A 13,359-nucleotide genomic window follows, 5' to 3' on the forward strand; every position below is an offset into this window, starting at 1 on the left:
AAAGCACAATTAAACTCTGTCCTGTCCACAGCATCACAAGTGACCACGCACTCTATTAAGTGCAGCTATGATGCTGTGGAAGCTGCTTCCAAAGCTGCTGCTTCTGGATCAGTGCTGCATTGTTACTCCTGGGTACGGTTACAACCCCTCCCCATGGATGTTCAGACCAAACTTCTGGATGCTCCATTAGACAATAAGGCACTTTTTGGACAAGCCTCTGTTGAGCTCCTCACATCCCTCCAAGAGAAGGGAAAATAGTTGCAAAACCTAAAACACCTTTTGGTGTCCCCCATTCCTAGATATCATAGAAACTACCCTCAAAAAACATTGTTTGTACGAAAGGAATCCTTTCCCTCAACACAGCAATCCAAGGGATGTAGGCAGCAGAGAAAAGCTTCTACCCCAAGACTGTCCTCAAGATCTTCTGCCACTCCCTTTCAGAGACAGCCTGACCATCCCAGGGCCCCCTCCACTGTGGCTCATCCACCCTGCATCCAGAAACTCCCCTATCCCTCCATCTCACTCTCTCCCTTTCCTCCTGGCGAAAACTTACAAAAGAACGATGGGTCCTCTCCATCATACAGAGAGGATATTACATGACTTGGTGGATGCTCCCAACTTTTCAGGGCATTCCACAACCACCAAAAAAACAGATTCACCTATACTCACCCATTATTCAACAACTCCTAAACCAAGGCGACATAGAACCAGTTCCTGACCCTCAAAAGAACTCTGGGTTCTTCTCCAGAATGTTCGTGGTCCCCAGGAAAGAGGGTCCCTGGAGACCTATCCTGGAACTTTCCTTTCTCAATATTTTTCTTCTCGTACCCAGTTTCAAAATGATAACCTTACCTATTCTCCTGCCTCTAACCCCCCCAAGCCTTCATGATGACTCTAGATCGCAAGGATGTCTACCTACACATCCCCATTCATCCGGATTACAGGAAATTCCTCAGATTTTCTATAGGCTCCTGCCATTTTCAGTTCTCTGCTTTGCCCTTTGGTCTATCCACAGCCCCCAGAGTGTTCACCAAGTGTCTAGCCCCCTTCATTGCCCATTGCAGGATACAGGGTATACAAATATATCCCTACCTAGATGACCTCCTCATCCTGCATCAAGACCAACAACTCCTACTCCTCCATTTGCAGCAGGTGTCACACACCCTCTCTCTTATGGGATTTACTGTAACTGTAGAAAAATCTCACTTGACTCCTTCTCAGGACATGATTTTTCTGGGATGCAGACTACGCACGGACTGCATGAAAGCCTTCATACTGGACCAAAGGATTCAGGAACTTGGTCTGTACTTCAACCAGATCGTTTCCTGAGCCTTTCTGACAGTTCAGGAGTTTCTGAAACAATTAGGCCGCATGGGATTCCTTATACACATGCTGCTTTTGGCAAGACTACAGATGCGCAAAATTCAACGGGTACTGAAAAATCTATGGAACCAACATTCCCAACCTTCGGATATGCCCCTCCCACTCCTCCCTTGCTTAAAGAGGGAGATCCAATGGTGGATATCTGCAATACAGACCAACCCAGGGCTCCATCTTCAGACCCCAGCTCCACTTCAATGCCTTTACACCGATGCTTTGGACCTAGGTTGGGGGGCAGTGTTGCAAACAAATCAACAACACCTCTCAGTACAAGACAAATGGTCCACTCTAAGAGTAAAAGATCACATCAACATCAAGGAAATGTGAGCCTTGCTGTTAGCCCTACTAACATTCCAACCCTCTATCCTGCCAGGAACCTTAAAGGTGATCACAGACAACATGACAGTTCTCTGGTACATAAACAAACAAGGAGGGACCAGGTCATACCCTCTATGCAGCCTGGCCATTCAGATTTGGAATCTAGCAGACTCCCTCAGAGTAAACCTGTTGGCAACTTATATCCCCTCTCAACAGAATGTGATGGCAGGCACACTCAGCAGAACCTCAGCCCCCTCTCACAAATGGATGCTCCAGAGGGAGGTTTTCCTAGACCTGATACACAGGTTGGGTATTCCACAAGTAGACCTCTTTGCCTCCCCAGACAACAGGCAGATGCCCAACTTCTGCACAAGGAACCCACACCCACAAGCGTGGAAAGTGGACATCTTCTCCTTTTCATGGGGGGGATGTTCCTGTATGCCTTCCCCTCTTTCACTCTGATGCAGAAAGTCCTCCTGAAAATTCAGAGGGACAAACCAAAAAGCCTACTGGTGACCCCTTTTTGGCCAAGACAGCATTGGTTTTCCCTCCTTTTTTCTCTAGCAAAGGGCAATCTCCACAGGTTACCCCACCGGATAGACCTGCTCACACAGAACAAAAGGGTCGCTGCTACACGCGCAGGTGAACAATCTAAAACTGACCTTATGGTAGGGAATCTTGATCCCTTACATACACCTTTACTCAGAGGACATACTTAATGTTCTGCAGGAGGCCAGAAAACCCAGCACTAGGAGAAACTATGTGGCTAAATGGCTCAGATTTTCCAGTTGGTGTCATAGGAACAAACAGGACCTCCTCACTACCTCTATCCCTAGGGTCCTGTCCTACGTGTGTGAGCTACTCCAAACAGGACTGACATATTCCTCGATCAAAGTCCACTTGTCTGTCATCTCTCCTGTCTGCCCATTTCACCTCCCCTGGCATCCAGGCTGGAAGTCAAACTCTTTTTAAGAGGAGTCCTCCACATCAAACCCCCACGGAAAACCCATCTCTCCTCCATGGGATCTAAACTTTGTATTAGAAAAGGTAACACTATCTCCTTTTTTAACCAGCGCATTCTGCTTCTCTGAAATTTTGTACATTCATAACAGTTCTACTAGTTGCCCTCTCATCCGCCAGGAGGGTTTCAGGGATCGAAGCCCTGATGGCCACACACCCCTACCTAGTCTTACACAGGGACAGAGTGGTGCTCAAGACCAACCCCTCCTTCATGCCCAAGGTAGCTAATAAACTCTCGTTGAATCAAACCATTAACCTACCTGTCTTCTACCCCATCCACAAAATGCTTTACAGAGGATCCTTCACTCTCTGGACGTGCACAGACAACTAAGATATTACCTAGACAAAACCAAAGACATGAGGAAATCAGAACAGTTGTTTGTTTCCTTCCATCCCAGAACACTAGGGAAAGCTGTACCTAAGCAAACCATTGTCTCATGGATCTCCAAGTCCATCTCCTTTTGCTACTCCCACCATGGAAAAACCTTACAGGGCAGTATCAACCCACATTCCACCAGAGCAGCTGCCTCTTCTTCTGTCTTTTTCAAAGGCATTGATTCCCCTTCTATTTTAGGGGCAGCCACTTGGGCCTCAATGCACACCTTCACCAAACACTACAAGCTGAAGATGGCATCCCGTGCTAGAGCAGATTTTGCCAGAACTATCCTACAGGGTCTCCTGGACCACGGAAACCCTTCCTCCTCCCAGGATCATACTAAAAGCTGTGGTACTCTCCCTACTGTTATGAATACTGCAACATCAGAATAGAAGGACATAGAATAGTTGTGTAAGACCTTACCATAACCATAGATGCCCTTCTCTTCTATATTACAGTATTCAGTCTTACCCTCCTACCCTCCTACCCCATGTTTCCTGCTTCTGCTATAGCAAGTATTTTATGAACATGTCTGGCCATCTTCTTCCCCAAGTCTCTACCTACATAGCCTTATTACTTCCCTGGCTCTAGCAGGCATGTAAGTCTAAGGGTCTCAGTTAGGACCCTCCTGAAAAACCTCAGGGACACTAGTGTATATGCAGCAGAACGTACCCTCCAGGACAAAGACTTTAGTATACTGGCCATACAGTGACGCTGCAGGCAGCTACTCCCTACTGTTACGAATACTGCAACATAGAAGAGAAGGACATCTATGGTTATGGTAAGGTCTTACACAACTATTCTTTTTATAGCAAACAATGAATTGTCCATCAAAATGGTTTTTATAATTGTTCTTCTATTACTGTAGTTTATTTAGGGATGTGTACAGGTTGCTGTGCATATTATGTAAGGAAATGAACAAGACGACTGGCCAACCATATTAGAGAACACTCTCATGCTATTAAAAATAAAGGTTTTTAAGAATGCCCTTGCAGAGCACAGCATTACCTTTTCGAAATGTACTGAGTTTTAATTTGTAGTATTAGAATAAATTCAGACCTTTATAGTCATGATGTTAATTCCCTGCTTGAAGTTAAAGAACTAAGATGGCAGATTTTCCTTAACACTGATGCACTTCTTGAACTTAATGACAGTCTGAATATCAGGTGTGTAATTTTAAAGCTGTTGGTAGATTTGTTTCATATAAACTGTTAATGATTTAATTTTGGTTATGTTTCTGATGAAGTTCTTGGAATAAATTTGTGAACAAAAGCACTAAGTTTTGCATCTTCAACTTGTTTTCTTCCATCATTTGTGAAGTTTGCAGTTATTCTGTATTCTTCTTGTGGAGGTTGGAGTATTTTTGCAGTTTTGTTTGCCATTTAAGTGATAGAAGACAGGTCACATGCTGACTTTTGTGGCGATTGCCAAAATATTGTGGAGCTATCTACTTGGACTCTTCCCTGGATATTTCCTTAACCTTTGCCTTGTTAAATGATGCTGTTGGGAAGGAACGAAGTGTCCTGAGAGATGTTGGAAAGATACAAGTGATTCGGAAAGAAACCTGTGCAGTGGTTGGGGGGATTGAAAATCCAACATTAATTTCCAATGATTTAACCAATGATTTTTTGGAAGACACACTGTCCTTTAATACAGTCAATCTTTTTATGGAATATAATATTGCCGATCCATTGTTCAACCCAGCTTATGTGGGAGCTACCGATAAACTGAATGGAATGGGCACAGAATGCAAGTCTTTTATATATAAATTAGAGAGGTTGCTTACTTATTAATAAGAACATTGAATATGATATTTTTTATCTTAATAAATGCATTTTGAGTGATGTGCCCATCGGATTAAGGTGTCATAAATTTTCCAGTGGGATAGATAAGGATGGACATGTACTTAACAGCCTGTGTCAGATTTATAATGATGTGGGCATAAAGGTTCTAAAAGTGTTGGTCAAGTTAAACCACCAAAAACTAGAAACTTTAAGAACAGAAATAAAAATTTTAAATATTATTCAGAACCATCCATCCTTTCATACATTCTAATATGTATGAGATGGTATTGGTGCCAATATTTCTAGACATGTTTCTACAGTCATTATGCACAAGAAAAAGAAGCTTTTAAGAGACTTCCAGCAGTTATGGTGATAAAACTGTTTATGTTCTTAGTAGGCATAAATCAAAATTTGATAGGGTACATTAATGACTTTAATATTGGTGCAGAGCAGCCTTCTAACAACAGGGAGGCCATCAATATCACCAATAACAATGGTTTTCTTTCATCATTGGATGACTTCCCACCATTAGAAGATCTTTGCAATGTTAATGTTACCCCTAGTATAGGAAAAGGAATTGATCAGCATGTGTCTAATAATAGTGCTGGTGTTGTAGAGGTGAACAATGTGGGAGTAAATCAGACCTTCATAAATGATTTATCACCACGCAGAGAAAACCGAAGGGGGACAACCAGATTAGTGCAAGGGTGAGGAAGAAGATGTGCATGGGGAAGGCAATGGAGATAAGTATGTATGTGAATAGTCTGCCATTGAACTGTTAAATTTTTAATTTTACTGATATTGACTTTACCGAAGCTACTTATTCTGTATTAAAGAAAGAGGTTTAGTTTTATTCCAGCGCAAAGGGCAAATTTGACTGATGTTTTAGTGGACATTATATTCTAGGAAATTAAACCTGAAATATATTTTAAATGATGTTAATATATCTGATTGTGATGTTCTAAGGAAAAAAAGAATTTTTAACCCCACGTTGCACAATACACTCATTTCAAAAGTATGTGAAAGGGACATAAGGGAGTTTTATATAATAAGAAGTCAGAAAATAAACTGGTAGATTTCTTCACCAAACAACAAAAAACTTAGAATCACGGTACACCAAAGCCAAACACTGAAAAAAACACGACTAGCATCTCCTCAAATCGGCCTTTAGTTGTACTAATGGAATTAGTTTTGAACTACAATTTTGTCTATATAGAAGGCCACTTGTTGTTGTGTCTTTTGGCTTTTCCCGGTTAGGGGTCACCACAGCGGAACTCCGGTCCGCTAATGATTGGCAGTAGATTTTTACGTGCCAAGTTGCCAGTCCTGACGCACAACCTTCAACGAAGGTATGCCCATTCACGCATGTCTCCACACAGAAGACGCTGTAGCTGAGAATTGAACAGAACAATGACTTATGGTGAGGTGACAACGCTACCGCAGCACCACCACCGCAGCATGTAGAAGGCCACTACTTTCAAAAAAAAATAGGTGTAGCAATGGGGGCGGCATGTGCCCCCTATACGCCAACATAGTAATGCTGCAATGGGAAAAACACTATGTATTCAATTATTGTAGTCAAAAACCCTGGAAGTTATATGTACAGTTCCTGGATGATGTAAGGGAAACAACACCGGAAGAAATAGAAAATTTGATAACATTTTAATTCTACTACCTCATTTTTAAAGTTTATTCTTATAATATTAATAGTATTAGTTATTTAGATGTATTAATTTCTAAAGATTCTTTATACCAAAAGATTATTAATATTTACTGTAAACCTCATTATTCAAACTCTTTGTTACATTATACTAGTTGTCACCCTCAACATGTCAAAAGGGGAGTGATAAAAGGCCAGTTTGTACGTTTAGCCAAGATGATTTCAGAAAATCAGGATTTTGAAGTAGAGGGATCCAAACTAGCAGAAATGTTTTATGCTAGGGGGTACCCGAATGTGTTGGTGAACAGTATAAGAACTGAAATAAATTCAAAGAGAAGGGAGGGTATCATCACGTGAACATCTTACAAAATAATTTCAGTGACACTAGGGATATTATTGAGAACAAAAAGTTTGATTGTGCTTTTATTACAACTTATACAGTGGATTGTGATAAGATTTTTAAAATTTTAGTAAAGAATTGGAAAATCGTTTCCTGTTTCAGAAGAATTACAGAGATTCTGTGAACAAAACCTTGTATGGTGTATAGGTTGCGGAAATCTATTAACCAACACTATGAAGAGGGTGATATGATTGGAAATGTGTCTAATAAGAAAAAGGGCACCTATAGATGTAAGTGCTGTATCCAATGTAAATTTATTTCAGAAGGGGCAATGGTTAACATTGGGAATGAAAAAATATATACCCCTTTCCATTGTACTTGTAATTCCCAGGGGGTTATATATTTGGCAAAGTGTATACAATGTACTGGATTCTGTATGGGGAGAACTAAACAAAAGCTTAAAGTATTTACAAGCACAGTTTAGATATAAAAAATAAAAATGTAAAAAATTAGTTGTACAAGCACATTCAGATGTATCCTGAATACTTTTTTGTTATTGATGTGGTGTTTCAGAATGTAAGGGGTGGACCCTGGGAAGACTTAATTGAATATAAAGAAATGATGTGGCAAATTAAGTTTTTTATATATATATATATATATATCATCACACACACACACACACATATATATTTCTATACATATATAGATATACGCACACATATGTGTATATATGTATATACACACACATTTTATACATATATATATATATATATATATATATATATATATATACATACATGTATATGTACATAGATATACATGTATAAAAATATAAACATATATGTATGTATAGAAAGATATATGTGCACATCAGAACCCAACACCCAAGCAAAAACATGGTACAACCATGAAATTGCTTGAAAAACTTTGCCAATACACTTCAAAGCGTCGCTGGAAACCAACCAAAGCAAAGAAACACAGAGGCTGAAAACTTAAGCTTTTGTTCCTTTTATTAAATGAACAGAACTTCATCAGAAAATGTTTTCATTTCCCCCCATCTAACTTAAAAAAAAAAAAAAAAAAGCATCAATCCATAAAATTCAGCCAATCGGTATTAATTAATTAAATGCATTGCTTAACCCACCTGTTTGCAACAAATTAATTCTAAAAGGCACATTTGTAAAACCTGTTAACCTCAACATTTGTAACCATTACCTAAAATACTTTTCAAAGACATCATAAAATAAAAAATACTGTTTTCCTTAAATTTAAAATCATTTTAAACTAAATACTCAATTTTAATTTTTAACAAACTGTTGACATTTAAGTCCTGGGAGAACGTCAGTCCTTAAAGAAACATGCCATTTCATTTCTCTTACTTTGAGTACCTTGTTGCACCCGGAAACATAATTGCCATCATTTATTTGTTCCCATACTGAGAAATGACATTTTCTAAACTCTGGACATTCCTTGCTGTGCTTGGCAAGGGAATTAGAATAGTCCTGCTCTTTAATAGCTTTAGTCTTCTCTTTCGGCTTTTCCCAGTTAGGGGTTGCCACAGCGGAACTCCGGTCCGCTAATGAGTGGCAGTAGATTTTTACGTACTGGCTTGCCGGGCCTAACGCACAACCTTCAACGAAGGAACGCCCATTCACGCATGTCGCCACATAGAAGACACTCTAACTGAAAATCAAAGGGCAATGTCTAACTGTGAGGCGACAAGCTACCGCAGCACCACCACCGCAGTTACTCTTTAATAGCTTTAGTGTGTGCCCTAATTCTAATCTTGAGCTTCCTGATACTTTTCCCGATGTAAAATTGTGTACATTTGCTACAATTAGCAGTATACACTTATATCTTGACTCAAACTATTGTAATAGTTTGTTTTATATGTTCAGTTTAAATGTTTAAAATGAACTGCAGCTTTATTACTAATAAACCTACACTGTCGATATTTACCACAGGAAAAAGTTCCCATTTTCCTGCCTAGCAGTCTCATTTGTCTGTCATGCTCAAGAAGTTGTTTAAGGTTGCCTGTCTTCTTGTAAACAAATGTGGCATTGGCCCTATAATCTTTACTAAATCAGGATTACCAGAGATAATTTTCCAGTTATCCATTACCACTTTATTAATGGCTTCGCTGTCAATACAGATTGGCACTGGAAAGCCCCCAAGACTTCTCACCACTTTCACTTCTGTCAAATTAATTATCAGTGCTAGTTTTAAAGACTTTTCCCTTTGGTAAATGGGTGGAAGTTTCAGGCAGCATTTACTAATGACTTCTTCAGCAATAATGTTGAGTTTTTCAACTGGGTATCCTCTATTAATAAACATTCTAATAACATTCCCCACTTCATATAAAAATTTGGAGTCTTTGCTGATAATCCTACTAATCCTTATAAGTTGCCCATTAAAAATGTTTAGCTTCCTGAATACACCAACTACTTATAGATTTTAACACTCTTGTCTTATACTTCATCTTGACTTCCTATTAATTCTGAGACCTGTAATTGAGACCCTTGCATTCATGAAAAAATAATAATGAACCTAGTGGAGAAATTAAATGTGGACCGTCATTGTTCTCCTTGAAAGTTATTTTTTTCTGTGTGTGTGGGGGGGGGGGAGTCTCACCTCCCCCACAAACTCCCACTCTCCCATTAGTTTTATATATACTATGAAATCAACATACCTATTCTGAGACACCGTGATTAGAAGTCTCACAATATAACACTGTTACTGTTCCTCACATATGACCCAGTGACAAACATGTATTGTTAAGTTCAAGTTATCTTTGGAAAAAGGACTCTGATAAATAAATGCAAGTTATTTAAGTGTAGATCACTTATCACTACCTGGCTGCCCAGCTACTCTTCCATGGCTCATGTATTCGTCCTTACCGTGCCTGGTGTAAGGGAAGAGGACTGAGGATAACTTTGTCTGACCAATATTATCCCTTGGCTGAGGCCATCACTGTTAGTCTGAGAGAGGGCTTGGAGTGAAACTAGTAGCAGCAACATTGCATGTGCAGATGGTAAGGATTTTCTAAGCCCTACCACTCCTTCAATGTGCTGGTACTCTTCTTGGTAGGCTAGATGGACAATGAGGTGTGGCCTGTGAGGAGGTACCCGGCCTTGGCCCTTAGTCAGCATACCTTGGGCTGCCATCATGCCCAGCCCAATATTTTCTCCAAGTCCTGACATCTACCAGGGCTCGACTAGAGATCCTTCACTGTCATTAAGCACCTTCCCCTCCACCAAGATGCTTACATCAATCCTCCTTATCTGCTTCGGCAAGCACTCAAGCCACCATTTCTGTTTTCTTGTATATGTGCTGCTTCCTGTATTTATATTTCTAACAGTACATGCCTGCAACCTGTGTCATTATTCACTTTAAGTCTGCAAGGGGTGTTTCAATGATTTCTCATCTCATGCAGTAGGAGTCTGTGGTCATTTCCAAGCACTTTCAAAAGCATTCAGGAGAGGGACTTTGAGTTGGTCCAACACCATGCAGTAGTGTTGGGTAGTAGCAGCTGTTTTCTCTGGCTGAGGAAAATCAGCTAATTTTCTGAGAGACTCTCAATAATAATATGACATGTCACAGTCAGCAGGTGATTTAGAGGTGCAACCATCCATTAATTCCTGTACTGCATTAGGAGACTGGATACTAGAACTCCACCTCCATCCCTCTCAACAGATAAACTGCTAATATGCCAGGAGATTCCCCCCTCTCTAGCTAGCTGTCTTTCAACTCAAGTTAATAGCAAAACCTGAATCAGAATTAGAAGCCAAAATCTGTAACTTTTTACAGTCTGTAGTTTCATGTTTTTTAATCTGATGTTGGTCATGCTTGCAGAGACTTTCATAATCTCTCTTTTGTTACTGCACATTGGTAAGCATCCAAGTCAGATGGTTTTCAGGTGAACTAGAGTGAGCATAAGAAGTTGTTACTATTTTCAAAACTGATGTAGGAACACTCAGGAAATTGCATCTTCTATGACTGGAGAAAAGGTAGAATATAACAAAAATTCCTTGTTTGCATATAGTGTTGTATATTTATGTAACAAATTGTGCTCTTTTATCTCCTGTACTATATAAACATGATCTATTTGTTTGTTTTAGAGAAAATCCATTTGGGAAGAAAGTATCTTAGCAAGTAAACTCCACTGGAATGGACTGGTTTCCAATGAAATGGACTCAGTTATATAGTTGCACTTAAGAAAAACTCTGACTTCGAAGTATGAAAGTACTCCTAGCAATGACTGAAATGTTTAACAGGGTATTTATATTTCTGAAAATTCAAGTTTATTGTTAAGATTTGTTAAATATGTTTTTAAGTACTGGGGAATTCATAACTGTGTTGAGTTTGAAGTTCCAAAATTTGATTGTACATATCTAGTTTTAAGGATACTGTTAAAATAGTTATATTTGATTCCCTTTTTATTAAAAAAGGATAATTTTTTATGCCCATTTATGAGTAGAAATAATTTTGTAGTCTGTGAACAAAGTAAACACTCTCTGGGCTAACATATATTTTTACTGTATGTGATATTTGAAAAAGCTAGGGTAATTTTATCAGTTTGTATGTGCTAGGGCTGTAATGTTTACCAGAGACCTGAGAAATTCTGATGGATATTTGGCACTGCAGCTGTATTTAATTGTCCATCTTTATAATTCCATGTCAGTGTCACTTACCTTTGAAGCAATATTACCACATTCTCATGTAACTCTGTCTGCTCTTGCCCAAGAAGGTATTTGGCAATCGAAATCATTCACCTGAATTTCTGTGGACCACACTCGTGTAAGGTGTAACCTTGCTTTGACCAAATAAGAAGTTAGCCTTTGCTGAGCATCTTGTGATTCACTGATTGTGAAACAGATTTAGTTACATTAGGACTGTGCAAGAAAATCATAGCCTTCTTGTGGGAAATTGAGTATTTCCTTTTTAGGTACAGAGTGTTGTCAGTTCCCTTTCTAGTAACTCAGTTTAGATTGACTGAAGCAGGATGAATCAGGGAATCTGTACTTTATGTTGTAAATGTTTACATTAAGAATGAGCAGCATATAGGGTGCAGACTTGATTCACTGGCTTACAGTTTCAGAAATTAATGCTGTTAATGTTGTAACTACGGTACCTGAACCACACTCCCAAGTAGCAAATTTTGTACTTGTTTTATGAAACTTTATTTCAGAAGACATGCATTTCCATTTTTGGAAAGAAGCTTGAAGTAGGCCACTCTGTTCCATCTGTGTACATTTTATATTAAGTGGTTGTATAAATTGCCTGACTTTTTATCTCCAGTTTTTGTATACTGTACCATAGATAAACATAAACTGGATAGCTCAGGATTAAAACAAAAGTAGCAAAAGGCAGATGAAGGTACCTTGAAGGCAGTCTTTCTGCCCTTATTCCCTCAATTTTCTTTCCTGTGGTACTGTGAGAGTTGTTGGTTAAAAAAGTCTTTGAAATATGTAATTGTAGGGGTACGGTTTTGACACTGTAAGCTGGTTCAAGACTTTGTTTCTGCACCCTGACTCACATGCATAAACTTTAGGTATATTGCCAGGATTGACCAGTGAAGCACTTTACTAATCTGGATTTATCCAGATTGTTTCTAGATACTTTGTATCTAATACTTAGATCTTTATGATCAGTTGAATGATCAGTATTGTGTAATGCTTTTAACATTGCTTTAGCTATGCCAGTTTGTTTCTTTTGTAAATGATATACAGAAATATATATATATATATATTACTATCTGTAATGCCAAAGGAAAAACAGGAGTAATGAGAAGTTTTGCTGTAGAAACTTAAGATCATACTTGCTTTTGTTGACAAGAGATTAGCTTTAAAAATGTGATCAAATTTGTAAACAGTTGCTATTTAATGGATGCACTGTGGATTGCCGAGTCATTTCAGGACACTTTCTTCTCCTAAGATCCAAATAAATAGAAGCTCAATTGTCCTGTAATACTTCAGTAATCTGCATTTGTGGTACATGTGATGCTGTTTTCCTGCTGTCTGTTTAAGGGACAAGAAGGATGCATACATTTTACCAGTGTTACAAAATTTAAAGTATTGAAAGTGTACTTTTGCAATATTTACCAAATTTAGATGTTTGATTTTGATCATCTGTTCTAATAATTTTACCACTAAGCCAGTATTTTACCGTAAATGTAAATTAAAAAAAGACATTGTATTTTTTCTGTGTCCATTTTTTGTGTCACTCCACACTGCTGTCTCCTAGCATAAATTTATTGTTTGTTGTAAAAGTTGGTTCACTTTGTAAGAAATCAACACCTGCATGATATTATTACACCATATCCACAAGCTTAACGTTGCTTAATTGATTAATGTCATAACAGAGTCGCTCACCCTAGTTATTACTTTTCATTGTTGTGAGGGTCGGTGCTTATATACTGTTCCTGTAAGCTACCCCTTTTTAGAAATGTGAGAGATGTAGAATTAATATAGCGGACTCTCAG

The 13,359-nt window shown here is 38.7% G+C and overlaps 1 protein-coding gene across 1 annotated transcript in view; it reads left to right on the forward strand.

Moving 5' to 3' along the window:
* The window catches only part of LOC122802338 (ras GTPase-activating protein 2-like), a 384,535-nt gene extending 371,462 nt beyond the window's left edge, over positions 1 to 13,073 (forward strand). The window contains exon 8 of the mRNA XM_044071976.1: positions 10,997 to 13,073. Coding sequence (XP_043927911.1) covers positions 10,997 to 11,027 — 31 coding nt within the window. The 3' untranslated portion in view covers positions 11,028 to 13,073. The remainder of the gene's footprint in view (positions 1 to 10,996) is intronic.
* Positions 13,074 to 13,359: the final 286 nt, after the last annotated feature.

The sequence above is a fragment of the Protopterus annectens genome, chromosome 5.part0 (genome assembly GCF_019279795.1).
Source record: "Protopterus annectens isolate FY-2018-M chromosome 5.part0, PAN1.0, whole genome shotgun sequence".
Taxonomy (NCBI): domain Eukaryota; kingdom Metazoa; phylum Chordata; order Ceratodontiformes; family Protopteridae; genus Protopterus; species Protopterus annectens.